General features: G+C 37.0%; 1 protein-coding gene across 1 annotated transcript in view; it reads right to left on the bottom strand.

Moving 5' to 3' along the window:
- Nucleotides 1–25,400, bottom strand: part of TRHDE (thyrotropin releasing hormone degrading enzyme) — a 370,712-nt gene that overhangs the window by 240,895 nt on the left and 104,417 nt on the right. The window contains exon 3 of the mRNA XM_029955451.1: nt 23,762–23,888. Coding sequence (XP_029811311.1) covers nt 23,762–23,888 — 127 coding nt within the window. The remainder of the gene's footprint in view (nt 1–23,761; nt 23,889–25,400) is intronic.

The following is a 25,400-nucleotide window of genomic DNA, read 5'->3' on the forward strand; positions in this document are numbered from 1 at the left end:
AGAATGCAAACTGGTATAGCCACAATGGAAAACAGTATGGAGGTTCACAAAAAAATTAAAACTAGAACGACCATATGATCCAGTAATTCTGGATATTTACCGAAAGAATATGAAAATACTAATTCGGAAAGACATATGCACTATTTTTTAATGTTTATTTATTTTAAGAGGGATAGAAAGTATGAGCTGAGGAGAGGCAGAGAGGGAAAGAGAGAGAAAGAGAAAATCCCAAGCAGGCTTCATGCTGACAGTGCAGAGCCCGGCATGGGACTCAATCTCATAGCCATGAGATCATGACCTGAACCTAAATCATGAGTCATACGCTCAAACAACTTAGCCACCCAGGTGCCCCAAGATATATGCACTCTTACATTTATCGAAGCATTAATTATAGTACACAAATTGTGGAAGCAGCCCAAGTGTCCATCGATAGATGAATGGATAAAAAAGATGTGAGAGGGGTGCCTGGGTGGCTCATTTGGTTAAGCATCCGACTCTTGATTTCAGGTCAGGTCATGATCTCACAGGTTTGAGAGATCAAGTCCCACATCAGGCTCTGCTCTTAGAGCACAGAACCTGCTTGGGACTCTCTCTCCTCTCTCTGGCCTCCCCTGCTTGTGTTTGCTCTCTCTCTTTTTATCTCTCTCTCTCAAAATAAATAAATAAACATTTTTTTAAATGTCACACACACACACACACACACACACACACACACACAGAGAGAGAGAAATATTACTCAGCCATAAAAAAGACTGAAATCGTGCCACTTGCAACAACATAAATGGATCTGCAGAGTATACAGCCAAATGAAGTAAGTCAGAGAAAGACAAATGCCATTTGATTTCACGCATATATGGAATTTAAGAATCAAAACAAAGGAAGGAAAAAATAGACAAACCAAGAAACAGTCTCGTAACTACAGAGAACAAACTAATGATTACCAGAGGGAAGGTGAGTGGAAGGATGGGTGTAAGAAGTAAAGGAGACTAAGCGTATATGCACTACAGAGGCACCTGGGTGGCTCAGTTGGCTAAGCCCTGACTCTTGATTTCAGTTGAGATCACAGGCTCCCAGTTCATGAGACTGAGCCCCATGTTGGGCTCTGTGCTGATTGCATGGAGCCTGCTTGGGATTCTCTTTCTCTCGCTCTCTCCCTGCCCCTCCCCTGCTCACACTTTCTGTCTCTCAAAATAAATAAGTAAACATTTAAAAGAGAAAGAGTACACGTATTACAAATGGCACTGGGTAATGTATGGAATTGCTAAATCACTATATTGTGCACTTGAAATTAATATAACACTATATGTTAACTATACAAGAATTAAAATTTTAAGAAGACAGTGCTTTGCATATTTTAAAAGGGAAGATAATGGTTGAGTAGGATCCCAAAGTATTTTATCTTAAAAAATTGCCTAAGTATTCTCAGAATACCTTAACTATATAGGAAATATAATAATTCAAGAGATAAACTATTTTAGTCCATTAATATAGTCCCTTTATAGTTGAAAATTACTTTCTTCAAGCAAAGATGATGTAATAGAGCATTATTCACCATGCAAAGTATTTCAGTTAGCATAGCCTCCCTAATTAAGACAATTTTTTTTCAAATCTGAATAGGATACTATATAAAGTGAAATCAAATATGTGTATTAACAAAATATATGCAATCTATAATTCAGTACTAATATGGCTTACTTAAAATGGTCTCTATAAGCTAGGCATGTGATTTACTTAAGTTACTCACAAATAAAGGGTAATATCTTGAAAGACATTTCTGACAGTATTTGTGTGAAGTCCTCACTCTCCCAAGGTCTGAGAATTTGCAATACGTGTTAAATGAAAGCTCTCTAGGTGCATAACAAACAAGTTAACCCTGAGAGTTTTTATTTGTCAGCATATGAAATCTGATTCTGCTTACAGCTCCGTGTCAAATAAATGTATGTGTAGTCTAAGGTATAGCTCTCTTTTGAGCAAAAGAATTACTCATACCAATAGCAGTTAATACTAATGCCTACTTTTCTACATTTACAGTGCGATGGAAAATTCTCAAAAACCAGAAAATGATGTTTATATTAATAAACTTGAATGTTTTACAAAATACTTTCTGCCGCAGTGTGCTATAAGTGAATTTTCACTGTTGAAAATGATTCGTTTTACTAATACATTAGAAGACACTTGCTTAATTGGACAGAGGAATTTAGCACACTTCCATAGATATCTAATCTATATTCACCAATTAAGATGGACTCAAAAGGCTTGATACTTATCAGCCAATATCCTAGACAAAATGAAAATGACAAGTAGTAAGATCCCCATTTATTAGATTAAGAAACTGAGGTCCAGAGAGACTTTTGCCCAAGATTAAACAGAGAATTAGTGGCAGAGTGGGAAATTAAAACTGAAATCATTGCACTCCATTTTCTCCCTTGATAGCCTATTCATCTACATTTTAAAATAGACCACAGACAATTGAGATACAGAGGCAATAAAAAACCTAGAAATCTGTCACTCATTTATCATTGAAAGTTTACTCTTTTTTATAAAAAAGTAGTCTGTTTTCTAAAGTCATAAGAATGACTACACTTTAATAAAGAAGAAAAGAATAATTTTAATTAAACTTGTACAGGAGTTATCTAAAACTGGGTAAAAGGGAGCTATATTTTTGCAGCTTATATGTCTCAAGTACAAATTATGTTTAATTTGAACTTTCTGCATGTGTATTTTCACTTTTGCAAAGAACTATGCATTTTTCATGATAAAAATAACTGTTTCTTGGTGGAAAATATAAGTCATGACATTGAAATTTGTTCTCATGTGCATAATATAATAAATAAGTCATCCTTATTTCCTGCACTTTATTAAGCAGCACACAGTAGTTTGTTAAGTAAACAAAAAATTATCAAATTTCACATCAGATTATTCCAGAAACTGGGAGCAGACTCCATTGCATGGTTTCCCTATTAAGAATTGGATATTCTTCTCTTGAAAATTCAATTTCATAATCTATAGATTAAGGAAATTCTCCTAAACTATCCTGAGACGATTTTTCTAACACTGGCCTTCCAGTGTTACTTGGAGTTTAATTTTTTGTTACTTTGGAAACATCTCAAGCTTAGACTAATAAAAATGTTTCTATCACATACATTAAGTATATAATGCTTCAATTGGCACATCCTAAAGAAACGGCAGAGTGAGCGATACCCTATTAATCTCCCATCCCCAATAATAAGACAAGCTCTGCTTACATTTTTATCTATGTTAGGGCTCCACATAAGATTTTAACATTTTTAATTGGGTTCTGCTGACTTAAAATAATTGAAAAGATGTCGATATCTTCAAAAAGAAGAAAAATAGAGAACCTGGGATGATTTAGAACAAAACATCGATATTTGACAATTTGTTTATTAAAGAAATATTTATTAAGCATCTGCTATTTGTCAGTCACTGAAAAACTATATATAATTAAAAGGTAAATTTCTGCCTTCATGAAACTTCATGAAACTTCCAACTGAGACATTGCTATATAAATGCCAAAATATTTAACATGCCATACAAGTGTTAAAAAGAAAAATGAAAAAGAACAAGGATATGAGGTCTCTAATGAGTAGTTACTTTTGGTAATATCATCAGAGAATGTCTCTCTGTATCTCTATAGAAGACGGCATGTGAACATATTCCCAAAATATGCCTCTAGTGCAAAGCATTTCAGACTGAGGGAACAATAATTTGAAGTTTCTGAGGGGGAAATGAGAGTGGCATATTCAAGTAACCATATAAAATCATATTATTAGGAATGGCTCATATATCATATTATTAAGGTGGCTCAGTTGATTAAGCGTCCAACTTCAGCTCAGGTCATAATTTCACAGTTCATGAGTTTGAGCTCCACATCAGGTTCTGTGCTAACAGTGCAGAGTCTGGAGCCTGCTTCAGAGTCTGTGTCTCCCTCTCTCTCTGCCCTTCGCCTGCTCACACTCTGTCTCTCTCCCTCTCAAAAATAAATAAATTGGGGCGGGCACCTGGGTGGCTCAGTCGGTTAAAGCCTTTGACTTCGGCTCAGGTCATGATCTCATGGTTCGTGAGTTTGAGTCCCGCATCGGGCTCTGTGCTGACAGCTCAGAGCCTGGAGCCTGCTTCTGATTCTGTGTCTCCCTCTCTCTCTCTGCCCCTTTGTCTCTCTATCAAAAAATAAATAAATAAAACATTAATTTTTTTTAAAAATAAACATTAAAAAATAATTTAAATCATACTACTAGAGAGGGGTGAGCACAAAGGCATGGGTGGATTCTGTCAGAAAGGTAACCAGAGGGCAGATCATGGAGGGTCTTCCATGTAAGAACTTGTTCTACATTTGATGGGAAGCAACACAGGGGAGACTGATGTAATGCAGTTTATTCTTAAAAATTCACTCTTGGTTGTTGTTTGAACAGTAGAATTGGGCAACAGGAAAAGTTGCAAGAAAGTTGTAAGAGAATAATCTGAATGCTGTTTCAATAACCCAGGAGGAAGAAGATAGTGATATGGAATAGAGTGCAGCCGTGGAGTTAGTGAGAACTGGGAAAATAGAGGATATACTTTGAAGGCAGAAGTCTATAGGACTTGCTGAAAGGATGTACAAGAAAGAAGATCCAAAGCCAACTGTTTGATGTGTTACCTAAACACCCTGGCCCTGATTTTAACAAAATAACGATGGAAGAAGGAGCAAGTTCAGCAAGGAAAACAAGACTTCTGTGTTTGGGTGTTTACATTTGCCTATTTGGCATCTGAAATGTCAATAAGATGGAACTCACAGAATGCTAGAGGTGAAGATATAAATGTGTGAGTCAACAACAAACATAAGTCCCCAAAGCCATGGACTGAATACAATTAATAGGGAGACACCCAACAGAGAAAAAAGAGAGAGCAAGGATTCCATTCTTGGAATAGTAAATATCCAGACATTGAAAAAATTAGAATCTATGAAAGGTTATGAGAAATAGCCAGTGAAGTAGGAAGAAGTTACTGTACCATTCCATAAACCTAGAAAAGAAATTTTTGAATGAGTGAGAGACCAGCCCAGTCAAATGCTACTGAGAGGTCAAGTAAAATGAAGTCCCTCAACTGACCATTAAATAGAAACCATAGAGTTACTGGTGGCATCCAAAGTCTAATTAAAGCAGACTCAAAGGACAAGCAGAGGTGAAAATTGGAGACTGGCAAATACTCTTAAAGTCTTACTATAAAGTAACAGAGAGATCATACCTAGAGGAAATCAGTGTCAGGGAATAATATTTGTTCGCTTGCTTGCTTGCTTGCTAGCCTAGGACAGGGTATACTGAAACCTGTTTGTCTAAAGATAATCTAGTTAAGAGGGATGAGAATCTGATGATGGAAAATCAAGAAGGTAATTTTAAGAGCAAAGTCTTAAAAGCAATTACAGGGTATGGGATGAAGACCCTTTGTGGAAGAGCTGGCCTCATATAGGTTCACAGAAAAGTTTATCATACCAGGAGGGAAGGCTAGGTATTTGGGCGTAGATGCAGAGGACTGAAGAAGGAAATTCACATCTTTTTTTTTAAGTTCATTTGTTTTGAGAGAGAGAGAGAGAGAGAGAGAGAGAGAGAGAGAGAGAACATGCTTGCACATGAGTGAGGGAGGAGCAGAGAGAGAGAGAGAAAAGGAAAGAGAAAATCCCAGGTAGGCCCTGCACCATCAGCTCAGAGCCTTACACAGGGCTAGATCTCCTGAACTGTGAGATCATGACCTGAGCTGAGATCAAGAGTTGGACCCTTAACTGATTGAGCCACCCAGGTGCCCCAGGAAATTCACTTCTGATTGCTCTTTGTTTTGTTTTTAATGAAATAAGCATACAGATTACAGACTGAGACTGAGGAGGGGAAGGGTATGCCACAGATTTGAGGAGAGGGGAGATGTGAGATAATCGTCCTAGGGAGAGGGAGAACAAAATGATAACAGAAATACACCATGATTGCTGTATAGTATAAGGGCCCACTTAACTGTGTGGTCATAAATTTTAAGCAAATGCCATGATCCAGGCAATGCAGGCACAGGATAGGCATACAGTAGGCTTAACCAAGTGGAGGTTGTGCCCAGGAGAGAATGAGGGGGAGAGAGGCAAAGGAGCAGAAGGCAGTGCAAGGCAAAGACTGAATAGTTACAGGGAGGCCTCATGTCATCTAACCTGGGAGAATGGGATCTAGGACGTGAGAGGAGGTCTGCTGTGAAAATGTGTACAGTTAATGGGTTGGGGATCCCAGGAAGGAGGAGGGTGAAGTACTGTTGGAGCAGAAGTAGGAGATCAAGGCTGGGAAGATAGGATGCTGCAAACAAGAGCTGGAATGCTTGAAATGAAGACATTGATTGCCAGGTGGTATAGTCATTGGAAAGGACAGTGCCAAGGTAGGACCATGGACTGGATGATCAAGAGAAAAGATCACTACAACTAAGGAGACGAAGGCTTCTCAAATATTATGAGGGATTACCAATATGGACATTGAAACAACCAACAAAAAAGGTAGAAGAGTGGTGGAAAGACAAGCAGTGTTTCAGAATCATCCGTGAGACATCATTTAACGAAATGGATACCTAAGAGGCAATACTAGATAAATTCAGCCAAGATGAGGAAGGGGGCACTGTAATTCACTTGCATCAACTCAGATTGATGGGAGTTTGTGAAGGTGGTAGAGAAGCTACTTAACATGTAAATAGCTTTCAACAACAAGGATGACACCTCCAATCTTGTACATTTGGGGATGTGAAAGAAAACTCACCCCACTTGGTAGAGCCAACAGCAAATTAGTGTCCTCCAAAATACAGCCAAGATTAGTTAGAGTTTTAAAGTAAACATTCAGAAAAGAAATTAAGAACATAGACCTTGCTAATATAACACATAGGGAGTTCCAAAGGGTAGACTGGAAGAGTTTGGAGCAGATGTGAACTTGAATGCACTCGGAATTCACACCTATAAATGTGGAAAAGACTCAAGATGATGAGAGATGCCCTGAGTGCTGGGATTATGATGTCATGAAATTAAGTAAAAGTCTTGATGATTTATTAAGGAAGGCCAATAATCAAATGTAATAATAACTTTCTTCTACAGTTTCTTCTTAGGCAGTTTGTTATACCTAAGAAAAGTAAGAGTTTTGGGAGATGAGAGGCATAAAACTTGTATCACAAATACACACTGCCCCATGGATCTCCAGTAAATCCTGTTGAAAGTGGCATCTTCAGAATCTACCTGTTGCCTGGGCTATTAATCAGCTTTTTGTGTTTAGAATTTGAGAGCTTGGAAAGTGTTTTCTTGCCCCCATTTATTAGACACTGGTGACTTTAACAAATTTAAATTAAGTACATTAAGGTAGGATTGAAAATAGATCATCTGAGCATTTCCAAGTCTATGCAATTAATTGCCTAAACTAGGATTTCTTAAAACTTTTACCATCCTCAGGACACAAAAAGGGAATGTACACCTGAGCATATCCATGTGAGTCAGGTGAATTACCAACTGCAATTTGTATCCATTCATTCTCCCCCAGTGAAGCACTGCAAAAAGCAAAAGCATGTGAATTGTACTGACATATTTATCTACATTCAACTATATATTTTTTGATCCTGTTATATTTTTGGAGACAAAAAAGGACTTATTAATAGTAAGCTTAATATTTTAATGAGCCTTGTAGTAACATCTTTGTGATATTATCTGTGTGTCATATTTCACATCTGATCTTAGCATTCCAAGATTCACTCTGTAAGCTCAGTACAAAAAAAAAACCCAAAACAACAACAGCAAAAAAACAGCAACTACAACACAGCATTATATTTATCAAAATAAATCAACTGCCATCTAAGAATGAGGATCAGTGTATTTTCTTCTTTGTGATCATTTATTTGTAGGTTTTTTTCATCTTGCATCTTCAGTGACTGATATGTTTGACAATAGATACACAAAATCTGACACTGTAGGAACAGATCCTCAATTTTACTATTTGCTAGGTTTAAAAATGTGACAGATTCTGAAAGATGCTATGTGTTCTCTGTGACTGACTGTCTCTTATGCACTTCCCTTCCCCATCTTTACCTTGCTCCACCTGCACATCTCAGGAATGACTATTCCAATGTGAGGGCCACCTTCCTGTGGCCCAAGTTCTGAAATAGCACTGGAGTGGTCTCAGCATGAGGCTTACTGAACTTAGGACTTTGAGAAGTATCATATTACTATAAATAATACCTCTTATTATTATAAATACAATTATGAAATATAAGCCCTAATTAAAGTCACCTAATGCAAAAGTCTTTTTCATTGTCCCCACCAGCATGTGGTCACATTGTCTTTTCCAGTGACTATACTGCCTGGAAATGTCTTCATTTCAAGCATTCCAGCTCTTGTTTGCAGCATCCTATGTTCCCAGCCTTGATCTTCTACTTCTGCTCCAACAGTACTTCACCCTCCTCCTTCCTGGGATCCCCAACCCATTAACTGTACACATTTTCACAGCAGGCCTCCTCTCACGTCCTAGATCCCATTCTCCCAGGTTAGATGACATGAGGCCTCCCTGTAACTATTCAGTCTCTCTCCCTCATTCTCTCCTGGGCACAACCTCCACCTGGTTAAGCCCTACTGTATGCCTATCCTGTGCCTGCATTGCCTGGATCATGGCATTTGCTTTAAATTTATGACCACACAGTTAAGTGGGCCCTTATGCTATACAGCAATCATGGTGTAATTCTGTTATCATTTTGTTCTCCCTCTCCCCAGGATAATTATCTTCATCTCTCCTCAAATCTGTGGCACACCCTTTCCTTCCTCAGTCTGCCATTGCTCTTTATCCTCTCCCTTCTTAATTTGAAGCATTATTAGAGGTTGTAGAGAAAAATGGGCATGTTAGTCTTGACAAAAAAGATCAAAGTTTCCAAATGTTATTCATTTTAAGTGTGAATGGAAAATAAATTATATAAGAGTACTCGGTAAAGAAGTCTTTATGTGAATATGGGGTTTGAATATATAATATGTAAAAGGTGAATATAAAATCAGTATATACAAATTACTTGTATACATATATTTAACATTTATATATTAATAAATCAATGAATAGCATACAATACATTAACAATTAGTTATTAATAAAAATATATTCTATATGTAGTTATGACCAAATGGATGTCTTTAAAAAGAACAAAGTTTCCTAATTATTTTGAATGTACTGATTTAGTTTTATTCTTTATTTTTATTTATTTATTTTTTTAATTTATTTTTGAGATACAGAGAAGGAGAGAGTGCGAGCAGGGGAGGGTCAGAGAGAGAGGGAGACACAGAATCTCAAGCAGTCTCTGGGCTCTGAGCTAGCTGTCAGCACGGAACCCTATGCGAGGCTTGAACCCACAAACCGTGAGATAATGACCTGAGCCGAAACTGGAGGCTTAATCGACTGAGCCACCCAGGCACCCCTCAGTTTTCTTCTTAAATGTTTATAAAAATGTAAAAAACATAAAATAAAATCCTAATAAGGGTCTCTTGGTTTGAAGGATTTGTAATTTTTATATTGTTGAACTAAAGAGGTTATCTAGTACTGCAGGATTCAGCAGACTATAGCCTATGGGCCAAATCTGGCCAACCGTCTGTTTCTGTAAATGAAATTTCATTGGAACATAGCCACATTTGTTCATTTACATGTTGTCTATGGCTGCTTCCTTGCTATAATGGCAGAGTTGAAAAGTTGCTACTGAGATAGTATGATTCACAAAGCTAAAACTGTTTACTTTCTGACCCTTTACAAAGAAAGCTTGCTGAACACTATCATACTGATTATGGAAACTTCCTTAAATGATTAAAATTCTTTGTAATCACAAAGTTTTTTCAGTACATGAGAGGGAAGGGCGAAGCAAAGTAACATACATTTAAGAAGATAAATCAATAATTTCCCCTTAAATAATCAAAGTAAATAGAATTAAAATAGAATTGTTATTCAAAGGCCTGAATAATAAGTAGTTGCTATGATCTTTATTTTAGCCATGTCTTCATTCGCATCTCACCACAAACGTAAGCAAACAGTATTGAAAATTACCTATCGTATTATTAGGCAGCTTGGGCCGCCATACAAATACCATAGAGTGGATGGCTTAAGCAACAGAAAGTAATTGTATCATAGTCCAGGAAGCTAGAAATCCAAAGCCATGTTGCCAGCCTGGCGAGGTTCTGGTGGGAGCTCTCTTTCTGGATTGTAGCCAGCTGTTGTGACCTCACATGAATGATAGAAAGAGACAGAGAGAGATCTCTTTTTTCTTTTTCTCTTAAAGCTATCAGTCCCATCAGGTTAGGACTCTACTCTTAGTGCCTCCAAATTGCCTCTTACTTATCTCCTATGTCCAAATACAGCACATTGAGGGTTAGAGCTTCAGCATATGAATTTGAAAGAGATACAATTTAGTTCACAGCAATAGGTATAAGAAATTATGATTTGCGTTATACCAAATTTCTGCTATAGACATGAAGTCTTGGTTTTGTCCATAGAGAAATTTGGCTCATCAAGTTTCATACCACTTACCAACTGGCTTTATTAATATTAATAAAAATTGACAAGGTATATCTCAATATACTTAAGAAGCTAAATGATCCTAAACATTTTCAACCTACCAATTATTTTACAGCTTAGTGAATATTTTTCAGTCTGTACAATAAAAAGAACTGCTAAACAATTTAAAAACTTAAAAACATCTTATTTTATACTATTGAAGACACTCTCTAGATCATTCCTAAATTATTTCCCATACCAAGACAGAATCCATAAAAAAATAAAGCCAATAAAGAATAAATCTAAGTTACAAACCATTAAAATTCCTCCAACTGAAAAATGGCATATGGGACTCACCCTTTCTTTCAAAATTACCCTTTAAAAGGCTTCAGAAATGCCCTAAAGCTTTCATTTACAACTGCCATATTGGATTCGCTGTTTGTGTATTGCAACCTCCCTTACAGGCTAAGGTTTGTTTTACACTTCAGTCTGTTTTACATTTCAAAGTCCATAAGCAGCAACAGCAAAATTCTCACAGGCAGTAATGAGAGACTGTAACATTGAAAGGTGGACCAGTAGCATATTTTCCATCTGAAATCTCCAAACCTTTCCGTCTCAATTCCAGATCCCCCAATGTCATAATGAATATAGTCATACTTTTAAAATTTTTAAAAATAGCCAATTTTATAGTAATTCATGGTTAAAATTTGATGAGGACCCATCTCTTACATTAGACAAGAGGGTAAATAAAGCACACTTTCCTCAGGTTACAATAGCACATCTGCTTTCCACCCTATGAAATTATAAGTAGATATTCCTTGATTTACAGCAAGGATTTTTATTAGCCTTCGTTATCTGATAAGATCAAAAGACCTTAATGCCAAAGGTAAAATCCCTGATCAGGATTACCACTTAAAAGTTCATAAACTTTCGAAATGAAAGGATAATCCATTAGGAAGTAATCACTGCCTATCTTTACAATGGAAACATTTGAAAAGTTCTTAATTGGAAAAAGAACACTGTTACAAATACACTGGAACAAAGAAAAGGGAAAAATGTATTTTGACTATTTCTTTCTTATAGACCATCTTGCTTTAATTGACTATTAGACACTTAACCTTAATTTACATAACTATCCCTCAGTCTCAGTTTTGAAATGAAGCTATTCTGAAAATCCTTCTGATCTGAATCTGGCTATTTTAGCTCTAAAGTTTATGGACATGGTCACCTTTCTTTTAAAATCGCCTGATTGTCAGTGCTTCTGTCAGCAGTAATCCCCAGCCTAGACTTTAATGAAATGTTCCTCCCTTTCTCTGCGGGTTTGGATTGCTATTTAATTAGCTATAATTACCTCCAGACTGACCAATGGCCAGTAGAGGAAACAACTCACTCCCAGAAAAGGATCATTACCGCCATTATTTTGTTCTAAATACAGCTGCTCTGTCTAGAAAATACAGAAAATACAAATTATTTATCTTGCTATGTTAATTTCAAATAACCAAGAAAGAGAAAGAGTCATATAAAGATTGTTCCCTTTCACTGTAGCTACATAAAAAAGTAAGCCACAGGGGGGAAAATGAAGACTCATAGTTTTTGAAGCTTATCATAATCTTCTAAACTCTAGTTGAGAGGAACTGACATCAAACTTTCATTTGAAGTCCTATTGTAATGTAGCAAATCCTGTTGAACCTCCTTTCAAAATACTTCAAAATCTGCCCACTTCTCTCCATCTCCACTGTCACCACTCTGGTCCGATACATTATTTTTCAGATTAATGCAGTGGCTTCTCTCTGTTTTGGACTTGGCCCCAGCCCTTCCCCCAACATTTTACATGAGGCAGACAATGTAATCCCTTAAAAATGTAAGCTATGCCGGATCATGCCTGCTATGGACTGAATTGTATCCCCTCCAAATTCATATGTGGAAGCCTTAACCTCCCCCACCCATGTGATGGTATCTGGAGATGAAGCCTCTGGAAGGAAAATAATTACATTCAGATGAGGTCATGAGAGTGGTACTTTCATGATAGGCCAGTGCCCTTGAACAGAACTGCTGTGTGACAACACAGAAGGTGCCCATCTGCAAGCAAGGAAGAGAGTTCTCACAAGAAATTGACTGTACAGGTGCCTTGATCTCAGATTTCCAGCCTCCAAAACTGTCAGAAAGTAAATTTGGGTTGTTCACACCAACTAGTCAATGGATTTTAAGGCAGCCTGAGCACACTAAAGCAATGCCTCTTCTCAGAATAAAAGCATGTTTTCTTAATGGCCAACCAACAAGTTCCTTCACAACCTGGCCCCATTTCCTCATGGACTTCATCTTCCCCTACCCTCAGTCTCACTCACTTTGCTCCAGGAACACTGGTCTCCTTGCTATTCTTTTTAAGTGAGAGAGGGAGAGAGAGAGAGAGAGCACACATGTAAGTGGGGGAGGGGCAGAGAGGGAGAGGGAGAGAGAATCCCAAGCTGTCAGCATGGGGACCAACACAGGTCTCAAACTCATAAACTGTGAAATCATGACCTGAGCCAAAATCAAGTCAGATGCTTAACCAACTGAACCACCTGGGTGCCCCTCCTTGCTATTTCTTCAACAAGTCAGGCACCTTCTCCTCAGGATATCCTCACTTTCAGATTTTGAATTAAGTATTCACATTTCAGCAAGGCGTTCCCTGACCATCTACTCTGTTTAAAACCATAACCCACCAACATTTCTGACACTTTCTTCTCTGCCTTTTTTTCTCTATAGAAGTTATTACTATTTTTAACATTTTTTTTATTTTTGAGAGAGAGAAAGTGAACAGGGGATGGGCAGAGAGAGGGGGACAGGAGATCTGAAGTGGACTCTGTCATGACAGCAGACAGCCCGATGCAGGGCTCAAACTCATGAACTGTGAAATCATGACCTGAGCCAAAGTCAGACACTTAACCAACTGAGCCACCAAGGTGCCCCTAGCAGTTATCATTTTTATTTATCTATTTACTTTTTTCTATCTATCTATCCTATTTACTTTTATCTATCATATTTATAAATATTAAATATATTTATCTATTGTTTATCTCTCTCCTTTACTAAAATATAAGCCCAATGAGAACAGGGATTGCTGTCTCTTGTTAAGGTAGATTCTTCAGTACATAATAAAACAGTGTCTAATATATAGTAGATAGGCAACAATGTTGTCAAATTTATGAATAAATATTGTTTTCATTTCAGTGACTAACAAGAGGGAAAACAGCTGATAGGCAACTAGTTATCTCATTTTTATATTGCAGAATCCTTCCAAGTGCAAAATACAGCTTCTTAATAGCCTCCTTCCCTTTAGGATTGCAATGATAATAAATCAAAAGTTCAATACTTCTTCTAGCTATCAATCCACCCATTTTTCACCAACAACTTCCTTTACATGAATCCTTAATGAGAAAGTGGCTGCAGCTTTAGTTAACTCATCTTTGACACCTACCACTTAAATTTACAAAAAAATAATTTCCTTAGATGTGTATAAGTATATTACCATTATTTCTTTGTTTATTCTACTAAAAAATAAATTATATTTTATTTGATTCACAAAGCAGCCAAAGCTTTGCCTTCCCTCCGTCTCCAATGTGGTGAAGATGGCTAAAAGAGGAAAAAATTAGAGACTACTTATTCACTCAACAAGAATTTATTAAGTGCCTACCTTGGGCCACATAATGTTCTAGCCAGAGAGAATGGAGCAGTGAACAAACAGACAACAATGTCTGCTGCCATAGAGCTTACATCTGGGGCAGTGGTGGGGGATACTTGGAGACAAATAACAAATAAAACATAAATAAATGCCAAAGGAAATACTAAAAAGTGGTATGGAGAAAAGTAAATTAGGGAAGAGAGATAGGAAATAATCAGCAAGGTTGCATTTTAAATAGAAGGGCCAAAGAAGACCTCACTGGAAAAGGTTGTAATTTGGCTGTGTATGTATCTGAAGGGAAAGTGTTCCAGGCTTAGGAAGGAATGAGTGCAAAAACCTAAGGTTGGTGCATGCTTGGTATGTTGCAGAAACAGTAAGAAAGGTGCTGCAGCTGAGAGAGAGAGAATGAGTGGGAGAGAAGTAGGAGATGATGTCAGAGTAGCAGCAATGGGCCTGATCCTCACAGGTCTTGCAGGACAAAGCAAAAGTCCTGGATTCTAGTCTATAACTAATGAGAAGCCCTTGGAGTATTTGAGGAGAGCAACATCATCAGACAAGCCCAATATCCTTCATGAGAACCCGGTGTAAGGTTCTCACACCACTTGACTCGGGCAAGAAACATGGTGGCTGGAAGATGGGTAGCCAGGGGCATGGCGAGAAGCGATCAGAGTTCTGAGTACACGTAGAATATGGAACCAGAAATCCATCTATGGATGGTTTGGACATGTAGCATGAGAGAAAAAGATTATAATTCCAATCTTTTTTTTTACCTAACCAACTTTTGAAGGAATAAAATTACCCTTTCCTAAGCTAGGAAATGCGATGAAAGGAACACAATAGTGGTATAAAATCTGCAGCTACAATTTGAACATATTAAGTTGAGACACTGATTAGGTATCCAAATGTAAATGTCATATAGTCAGTAGAATGATGAAATTTGGAGTGGATAAGATAACCAGACTGGATCTGTAAATTTGGAAATCATCAGCATCAACAGGTACTATTGAAAGCTATGAGGCTGGATGAGGTCACCAGCAACATAGATAGCAAAGAGAAATGGTCCCAAATACGAGTCCTGAGGTACTCTGATATGAATCAGCTGGAGAGGGGAATAGAGGGGAAAACAAACTTGGAAAGAATGGTCAGTGAGTTGGTAAATAAAATAAAATAACAACAACAAAAACCCGGGAAAATGTGCTATCCTGAAAGACAAGAGAAAAATGTGTTTCAAGACGTTGGAGAGAACAACTGTTAGATATTGTTAACAGCTCAAAAGGAGGACTGAGAACTGGCCGTTGGGTTTAGCAATGTGGAGGCATTTTGAATCTGACAGGAGCAGTTTAAGCACAGTGTTAGGGCAAAAGCCTGATGGAGAGAGCATCCAAGATGAAGGGAAAGAGAGAAATCAGAGTCATTATAGATGGACAACCTTTTCAAGCAGCTCAGCTATAAAAGGAAAGAGAGAATGGTGTAGTCTCTGGAGAGAGGGTTTGTGGGTGGAAAAAGTTGAGGGAAACAGCACCGTAGTTTTAATGCTGATGGAGAAAGATCCAAGAGAGAAAGTTGAAGATTCAGGAGCAAGAAGGGAAGACTGCCGAAGTGATGTCCCGGAGCAGGTGAGGGAGGATGCACAAAGGAGGGGGTGTCCAATGCTAGTTCAAGGCCACTTGACCCACACTAACAGAAAAGAATGTGGAGTATACGGCACAAGGCCCAGGCAATGACTGCCTATGAAAACACTGGAAGGAATTATCTCCTAACTTAATAAACAAGTTTTAAGAGCCAACCACCTCTGTCAGAAAGGGTACAACAATGCCTTAGAGGTGTCTTTATAAATATGCTCTGATTAAATTAAGCATTTCCTAAAATCTTCTCTATTTTCAGGATAAGTAATCTTTCACAACCCATGATTAAATCAGTGAGAATCTACTTAGGGGTAAATACAAAGTTGTGAAGGTTTGAAATTCTTAAAACTGGAAAAAAAAAGAAGGACGGTAGTAAGCAAATTGAACACAGAGCAAGGCAGCAAAATAATAAAAAACATTTCCTCAACTAGATTTTAAGCTTCTAGTGGAAGAAGGCATTTATTGTCACTGCTGACTACAATGTACATAGTAACTACTCAATAAATGCTTGTTGAATTAATTAGTTAATTCAGTTCTATAGTTGGTTTGTGTTGTATTAAATTCTCCACTCAGCATACTGTGGTTTGCCAGTTTACAGCAGTAATAATCTCATGCATCATTCCCACTAAAATGCATTGTTTTCATTGATTTCTTTCTTCTTTACTGTTCTGTTTATTTCTCTCTTTTTTGTACTAGTGATTAAATATCATAAACATTGAGTATCTATACATGTTCTATTTGCTAGCGCAGTCTTGGAAGTATATAGTGTCTAATAGCTGCAAAATAGCTTAACAAGAACAATTAAGTGGCCATATTATGGAATAATTAATGAAGGGGGAAATTCTTGTTAAATTGTGTTAAAAGAACTGTAATATATTGAAGTAACTGTGTTCATTTTAATAGGATTTGGTGTTGTTTTACTACAAATGGTTGTCAGAGTGGGGATTAGGAATATATAAAAAATATTTTCCATCGAAAGAAATGATAACTGCTCTTTTGGTTTATGAAAAAATCACCATATGAAGAGTTTTTCAGAAATAAATTAGCTTTATAAAATAGGGAGAGACTATGTTATTTGATTCTAAAGAGCAGGGAAAGGATAGTCATTTGAGGAAACTCATTTCTCTATACTACCTGGTAAACCAGAAGGCAAAGTACTGCCTCATCTGCTCCCTTAACAATGTACTAGAACGTTAATTTATAGAGAGAGAGCCTTATATTAGTTTCCATCAAGAAACCATATAATTAAGTAGATCCAGTAAAACATCAAAAATTTTTAGGAATTCTGGTTGAAAAAAAGCATCATGGGGGTAAAGTGACATTATACATAATTAGACCAGAATATATAAAGAGACTCCGGAGATTTTATTTTTTTAAGCAGCATTACTTGAATCAATAAGACATATGTATAGTACACAAGGTCTACCTAAACAAAAGCAAGGTTAGAGAAAAGTCATACTTAAAAAAAAAAATGAAGTCTCAAATAATAACGCAAGTATGAGATGCAAAACCAAGATGGAAATAGCATGACAAAATTATCGCTACAACTTAGAAACAATAAATATATCCACAACTTAAAGAAAAATGATGCATAACCATGGAGAGTGAAATATTAGTGGTCAATACAGATATTTTATGAATGAAAAATGTCTGAGACTTCACTACTTGAACATAGCCCAGCAGCAGCAGCAGCAGCAGCAGCATCACCACCACCACCACCACTATAATCAAAAAGGGAATGTGATAAACAAAACTCAATTATTCAAGCTAGCTGCCTCTATTCATGAACTTCAATAAGGCAATTTATCCCGTAAGTTATCCCATAACTTATTATGGAAAAAAATAGACTATCAACACAGTATAAAAAACCCATGGTATGCATGAGTTTTCCCTACTACGCAGTTCTCAAAATGACATCTCCTCCTTCTTCTCCACCTCCAATTAAATGTGTTTCTTTTTTCAGGAGTCATGTAAATATAAAGCTTCTTTTTATGTGCATTTCATGCCTACAGCATTGTGCAATGATCCCACATTCTTAACTTAACATGGTACTATATTTTTGCCCTACAAAATTTTGGTGTTTGATTATATTCTGCATTGTGTGAGTCTCTAATCCATTAATTTCAGTAAATATTGTATTCTCTCCTCAACAAAACCACAATCTCCTTGAGGCCAGAAATTCTTGTTACAAAATACCTGTGGCTCCTTCTACAATCACAGCAGGTAATGAATTCTTCATAAAAGCACAGTCTACTGAAAAGAAGCAATCAAGCAAACTCCCTTACTAAACTTATTGATTTACAAATTACAAAGTAGCAGCAAAAGGAAACTAAAAACTATCTGCTACAATTAATTGAAATATAAATAAGATGAATAGCAAAATACAGTAATACAAATCTGAGTTACTTTATCTGCCACCTAATTAACTTATAAAGCAGCTATGATGAGAAAATATTTAAAATATTAAAATACAGAGTGGGGGGATGGGTGAAATAAAAGATGGGGATTAATGCACTTGAAGTGATGAGCACTGGGTGATGTGTGAAAGTGCTGGATCGCTACACTGTACATCAGAAACTAATATAACACTGTGTGTTAACTACAATGGAATTAAAATAAGAGAAAATGATAAAATATTCAAATAGATCTTCTAGTTGATGAAAATATGAGTTATAAAACATGTACCTCTTTAATTTTTTAAGTCTCCAAATTTTCTATGAGGACTATATATTACTTTTAATATCAATAGGAAATTAGCAAAAATATCTATTACATTATTCCGCTAGCAATTAGATTCTCTAGTTTAGTTTATTAAGGTGACCCATATTTAATTCTCTGAATCTGTAACACTTCTGGAATCTGCTTCAGCAGAATCTCAAGATTCTGGAGACAGACAGCCCGGGCTTGAATTATAAATCCACTAATGCCTGCTGTGTGAACTGAGTACATTACTTAGTCACTTAGTGCCTAGATTTCCTCACCTGGAAAATGAGAAAATAACAGGTACTACCTCAAAAGGCTGTGAAAAAGATTAAATGGGTTAGAAAGCCCTTAAGAGTGGCTGATATTTTATAAATGCAAATCCATTTGGTTTTGTAGCTGTGGTCAATTTCTTGAGGTTAGAGGACAGATAACTTAATTCTTTATATGTCTACAAAAACTTTGTTGTTAGGTAAACTTCCCTTCCTCTGAGAGTTTTAGGGAAAGTAGGACACACAGTTGCAGCAAGCCTTCCTGCATTGTATCCTCTCATTACAACCTAACACCAAGAAAGAGGAAATCTCTAAAACTTCATACAATTAAGTTTTCATTATCTAATGTAGAGATTTTAAAAGCAAATCATCATACAGTGTACACTGGCTGCCTATTTTGGCTTAAAATGTGAAAGGAATATCTTTGCACAACAAGGAGAATAAATTACTGTCCTAACAGCAAGCATCAGAATTCCTCTAAGGGAACTATTCTGATAAACTACTTGGAGTGGAAACTCAAACCCTTAGAGAGGAGCTATTGTGAGATGATGCCACAGTGGAGAAAGTGGAACTATCCAGCACTAGATATGAAAAATTACTTGGGTAGAGAGAAGATATCACAGGGTTTATGACAGAAGAGCAAAGTGACTTTTCAGAAAAGATCCAATATTATACTCTATGGGTTTGTTGCATTTCGTTTTGTTTTTTGCACTGACATGCACACATGCACACATCACCTCCGAAGCTTCAGTAGTGTCAGGTTAACCAAAGGAGAGTTTTCTTACTTGTTTTGATTTTCAATTTTCTAGTGCAAATCAAAGAGAGGCAAGTTCCATGTGTCCCTTGACATAGTTTGGGACAGGGACAGATCTGCAAGGTAAGGGGCTACCAGTTCACAGAAATAGCTCTCATCTGGAGATGAGCTGTACTAGATAGAACACAAAGATTTCTCTTTCCCTCTATTCCTAGAACCCTTCCCACTGGGAATTTTCAGAAGTGCCAATCTGTGATCTAAACTCACTCTCTCTAGTCACTGTATCCCCTCCCAGTTCCATTTTCGTTTGTTCTTGAACACACTTACCTGGCTCTTTCCCTGAAACTGCTCTTGTCAAGATCACTATGACCTTCACATGGCTAGCACCAATAAACGGTCAATTCTCAGTCTCCATCCAACTTGACTTACCACAATTTAACATCTGCTCCTTTTTGAAATTCTTCACTAGATGATCAGAAATAGTTCAGATACCTGTTTTCTTAATGTCTCAACCAGTTGCTTCTTCTCTGAACTTTAATGGCTCCTCATGTCTTGAGCCTCTAAACACTATATCACTCCCTCCTTGTTCTTACTCTCTTCTCTGTCTGCCCTGGTTAGTCCATCCAGCCTCATCGTTGTCTATATCATCATATGCTGGCAAATAGATCTCTGTAGCCAGATTACTCACCCAAACCTCATATTTATAAATTCAACTGCCTGTTTGAATTCCTTTCAAGACATCAAGGTGCCACCTAAATGTTTAACAGACATATCAGTCTCAAAAATCATCTTCCACAACTGGTATGCCTCAGTAAAAGCAACTCCATCCTGCTCATCCTTGAGCCAAAAAAAACCTTGAAGCTCTCCTTGGTGCCTCTCTCTCACATCCCACATTTTGTTCATCTGTAAATATTTTTGTCTCTGTTTTCAATATATATCCAGAAGTGGGCCACTTCCAACTACCTCATTGTTAACATCTTAGTCCAAGCTATCGTCATATTTCCCCTGAATTTTGCTGCAGTTTCTTAACTGTTTTTCATGCTCTGTCCTCTCCCACTCATTAGGCTCTCAGCTTCAGCACTATTGACGTTTGGAGCTAGTATTGTTGTGGAGACCATTGGGGGCATGATAGGATGTTTAGCAGTACTACCCACTAAACACCAGTAGCACACACTCCACCACCACCCACCTTGAGTTCTAAAAAACAAAATGTCTCCAGATATTGCCAAGTGCCTCAATCAACCCGTGATTAAGAACAAATGCCCTATAGTATATTTTCTTTTTTATTAATGTTTATTTATTTTGAGATAGAGACAGAATCCTAAGCAGGCTCCTTACTGTCAGCACAGTGTGATTTGAGGCGTCATCTCATGAACCATGAGACCATGACCTGAGCTGAAATCAAGAGTCAAATGTTTAACTAACTGCACTACCAAGGCATCTCACCCTACAGTGCATTTTCAAACTAGGTGCATGGCTCACCCTTTTACAACAGAAGCAAGATTATGTAATACTTCTGCTCATAACTGACCAATAGATTTCCATCTCACCCAGAAAAAAAAGAAAAGAAAGAAAAAAAAGGCAGAGTCCTTACCATGACCTGGCTATACATGATCTATTCCACATCCATTACTCCTTCCTTGACCTCATCTCCTATTTAACACCCATTTCCTCACTCTGTTTCAGTCATACTTGCTTCTTGACTCTTCCTGAAATATACCACCAAGCTCCCCTCTCAAGGTCTGGGAACTTTGTTTCCTCTGCCTCTGTGTCAATATCCTTGTCCCACAATACCCATTTGGCTTGTTCTTTTACTCCTTTAAGTTCTTGGCTCAAAATCTGAGTTCCTAACAAAGCCTTCTGTATTCACTCATTTTAGAATTTCAGTCCCCTTCCCACGACTCATCTTCCCCCTACTCTACTTTTCCCTCAATTCTAGCATTATATTTAATGGTATTTATCTCCACCTGATATGTTACATGCATTAATAATTGTTTTCATGTCTGTCTTTAACCAACAGGATGTAAGCCCCAGGAGGAAAGGGAGAATTTTTGTCTTTTTTATTCACTGCTGTATCCCCATAACACAGAAATGTATGTATGAGAGGCACTCAAAATGTGCTTATTAAATAAATAAGGAAAGGAAGAAAGGAGGGAGAGAAAGAAAGAAGGACAGAAGAATGGAAGGAAAGATAGATGTGGAGAGGGAGAGAGGAAACCATCTTCGGTAGATCTGAAGGGTCAAGGCAGACACAGCTGAGATCTAGGACACATTCACCTGCACCATTAACAAAGACCGAGTTGGTTTCCATAGAACTTATTTAATCATTATATACAATGGAAACTAAGGATTTGTCAAAATGCTTCTGTGCTTAGAAGTTTTATATAGGAAGTTTTTAGAAAGCTTATATATAAATCCATTAATACACAGGTCTTACTATCTATAGATATATAAAATAAGTAGAACTTTAAAAGGAATTTTATAAAGTGCCATGGGCTATGGTAACTCCCCTACATACATAAAAAGGAGTGTGCTGGGGTTAAGTCAAATCATTCAATTACATACACCGTAAGGAGCTTAACAAGTAATAGTAACAGTGAACAAAGCTCTTTTCTACCAGATGAAAGCCTGCATGGTTCAATTGTGAGTGAAAGAGAGGAAGAGAAATGCTTCCTGCTGCAAGCTGACAGTTACATGGAACCCCCTGAAGTTATAAATTGAGTTCCTCTACTAATTACTGGTCTGAAGGGGACAAAGATCCACATTTTATTTCTCTTGCTGAACTTGCAACATAAGCACTTGTGAATTTTACATTAGGGTCAAGCTGGGAAGTTCCCAGCCAGTTTTACCTGGAGTAGAGAACAGTGTCACCTCCCATGCAAATGAGGTCAGATAGTCCTTCCTGCCTTGGGTGCCTACCAGGGAAATTTGAGTGTAACAGATTCTAATAAGGAAGTTGATATAGGGGAGGGGAAAAAGAAAGAAGGAAAGAAAAACAAAACTAAATACAGATCCTATTGGAAACAAAATTTTGTTTAGAAATTTGTAATAAAATCATACGGATTCTAAGAGCACATCTTTCAGAAAGACCTAAGAATTTTGTAATAACACTCCTTAAAATTGTATGCCACACCAATTTGGTAACAATATCAACTATTCCATCCACTTTCTAAACTACTCATTGTAGGACCAATAAAGCTACAGAGCAGGCAGGTACTTTAATAAAATAGACCCAGTTCTCCAGAGACAGGGACCTGTGGTTCAAAGGCTAACACTTTTGATCAGGTAAGCACTTTAGTCTCACCAATGAGCAATCACTTTTATGTAGATGCTGATCAAAATGTTCTTGAGAAGGAAAATAAAATGGGGAGGGCTTGGGGGACAAAATACTGCTATGCTGTAACATTTCAAAACAGGTTTTCTGAGAAGGAAAAATAACTATAGCATTTCTAATGGGGATACATACCCTTCCTAACTTCCTGGAAAGTCACAGTTCACTCCCCTGAAAAAAGCAGTAGCTTCATTCAAATTTGGATAACAAAATCCACTCATTTTATTCATTCAAAAAACAATTGTTGAACATATTGTCTTTGTAAAAGGAAAGTAGAATACTTGTGGTGAACACAATCTCCATTATACAGTTCCCTTTCTCTTTTGTTTTTATTCTACTTACTATACCTGTACTGACATATGACTGGATAAAAATAACGTGAGGGATAATTAATACATTGAGGTTCAACAGCTGAGAATTAGGAAAGAGAAAATAATCAGTGAGTGTCTTCTCAATGGAAAATATTGAAGAGTTCTGGGAGTCATCAAGACTTAACTTGAAATCCCAGCTCCTCCACGTATTGGCCCCCTGGATAAATGAAAATTCCCTGGATGTCAAGACTCTTGGGTGGAAAATGTTCTACCAGTACCTACCCATCTAGTAGCTGTGAGGATTAAATGAGATGCTGGCAAGTACCCCTCCACAGCGCATATTCAAAGAATTATAGCTACGTGGGTTATCTTTTGGAAACCTAAACTTACATAATGCCTTTCTTAATTCTTATGAGGACTTCTTGGCAAGACCTATGAAACATTAGGTTTTATTTTACCTCTCAGAAGCAATTAGTTTTCTCATGCTCATCTTCTCTAAAAATATAACTCTTGGAATTTTCACATCTCAAATAAATGCATGAAGAAAAATTTCCACCTTCCAGGATCCCTTCCAATATAATAACCAAGAAAATACTTACCTAGTTTAGGCAAGGAATAGGGCACTTTAAAGTAGTCTTCATAAAATTCTATTAATCTCTTTGTTATATGGAGAGCATAGTCCCCAGATCCTCTTCTGATAGCATCGGGTCTTGCATATAATCGTACCTAATTAAAAATATATATAGAAGTTACATTAGCCTTTGGTTTTCAAATTCTATCTTCCCTGCATATATGAATCTGCACAAATCACTCTGAATACTACAAAAATTAAACAGCATTCTTATTCATATATCAAAGCATGCTGTAGCGGAAAGAACCAAACTTGAACAATTAAAGTAACCAAGTTGAGCAAGTCACAATTTCCTCACTTTACAAGATGACATAGAGAAGATTTATACACCTTGCATCAAAATAAATATTCAAGTTATCACTTACATGTGCTTGCTAGAGATATGAAGGTACGGTGGATTAGTATAATGGTTCCCTGACTATGCTGTAAGTAGGCAGGATACGGTGGCTCCGCAGGAAAGAATATTCATGGTTTGTTAAAGACACATTGCGTCAAGCTTCAGAAGTATTATCAGGCTGAACAAGATACAATTTATGCTTCCTTCTTTTCTTTGGAACCAACTGTCCTTATCCCCAATATGCAAAGGAGGAATAGCAAACTTTTCATGTACATAAATAATTGCCATTCTGGAAGGCTGTCTGCAACTGCTCCCAGCTTCAAAACCAGCTGAAGTGTTTCATATTTCTAACACAATTCAGGTACTTAATATTGATTTTTAAATCAAGCATTGTATATTATCTAGTCCTTGGCCAAATAGAAGCCTGAGGCAAATAACGTAAAACTGAACAAAACTAACAACTGTACAGAAAAGGTTAAAATGAGATTAGTTTTCATAAAGATTTCATAAAGCTATTCAGCATCTTTCTTTCCAAAGGCTAAATCTATTTTTCACAGATGTGGCCCCTAATCCTCATATCAATTCTGTGAATAAGAAATATGCATTTTCGTGGAGCAGTGGAGAACACAGCAGCCTGGAAGTTGGGTGTTAGTCCTATTCTGCCACGAAGCAAGCTGGCTGATACTGAACAAATTACTTAACCTCTTTGGGCCTCAAGTGTTTTCACTTATAAAATGAAGGTGTCAACCAAAGTGCTTTTAAGTTCTAAAACACATTACTTCCAATTCCCTTTTATAGATAAAGGAGTTTGAGTTCTTTTCAAATTACTAAAAAAAAGATAAATAAATGATTCACTGAGTATGTGGAAATGGATATTTATATTCAACAGGAAGTCAAAAGAAAGCTGTACTGAACCATATAAAAATTGATTATACAATTAACTCTGTTATCCTCGCTTAAGGAGAGAATGGAGATGTATATAAGCAAAAAGTAGAAAGTTAAGAAAAACGCATCCTGCCTTGATGTTAGAAAGACCTGTAATTCCGTTAGATATTTACTGAATTCAGTGACAATTATTTACTGATGTAGTGAAGCTACTTCTCACCCAAAAACCAAATCAGATATCAAACTTATTCACAGACATCTACGGTTTAGGTTGGCAGTAATATAAAACCAAAATCTCTCAGGAGGAACTCACTGCAATAGCAGAACTTAAGACTCTTAGATGATTCCCTGAGCCTGACATCAACTGATTATAAACATGCACTGT

Source organism: Suricata suricatta, chromosome 10 (genome assembly GCF_006229205.1).
Source record: "Suricata suricatta isolate VVHF042 chromosome 10, meerkat_22Aug2017_6uvM2_HiC, whole genome shotgun sequence".
Lineage (NCBI taxonomy): Eukaryota > Metazoa > Chordata > Mammalia > Carnivora > Herpestidae > Suricata > Suricata suricatta.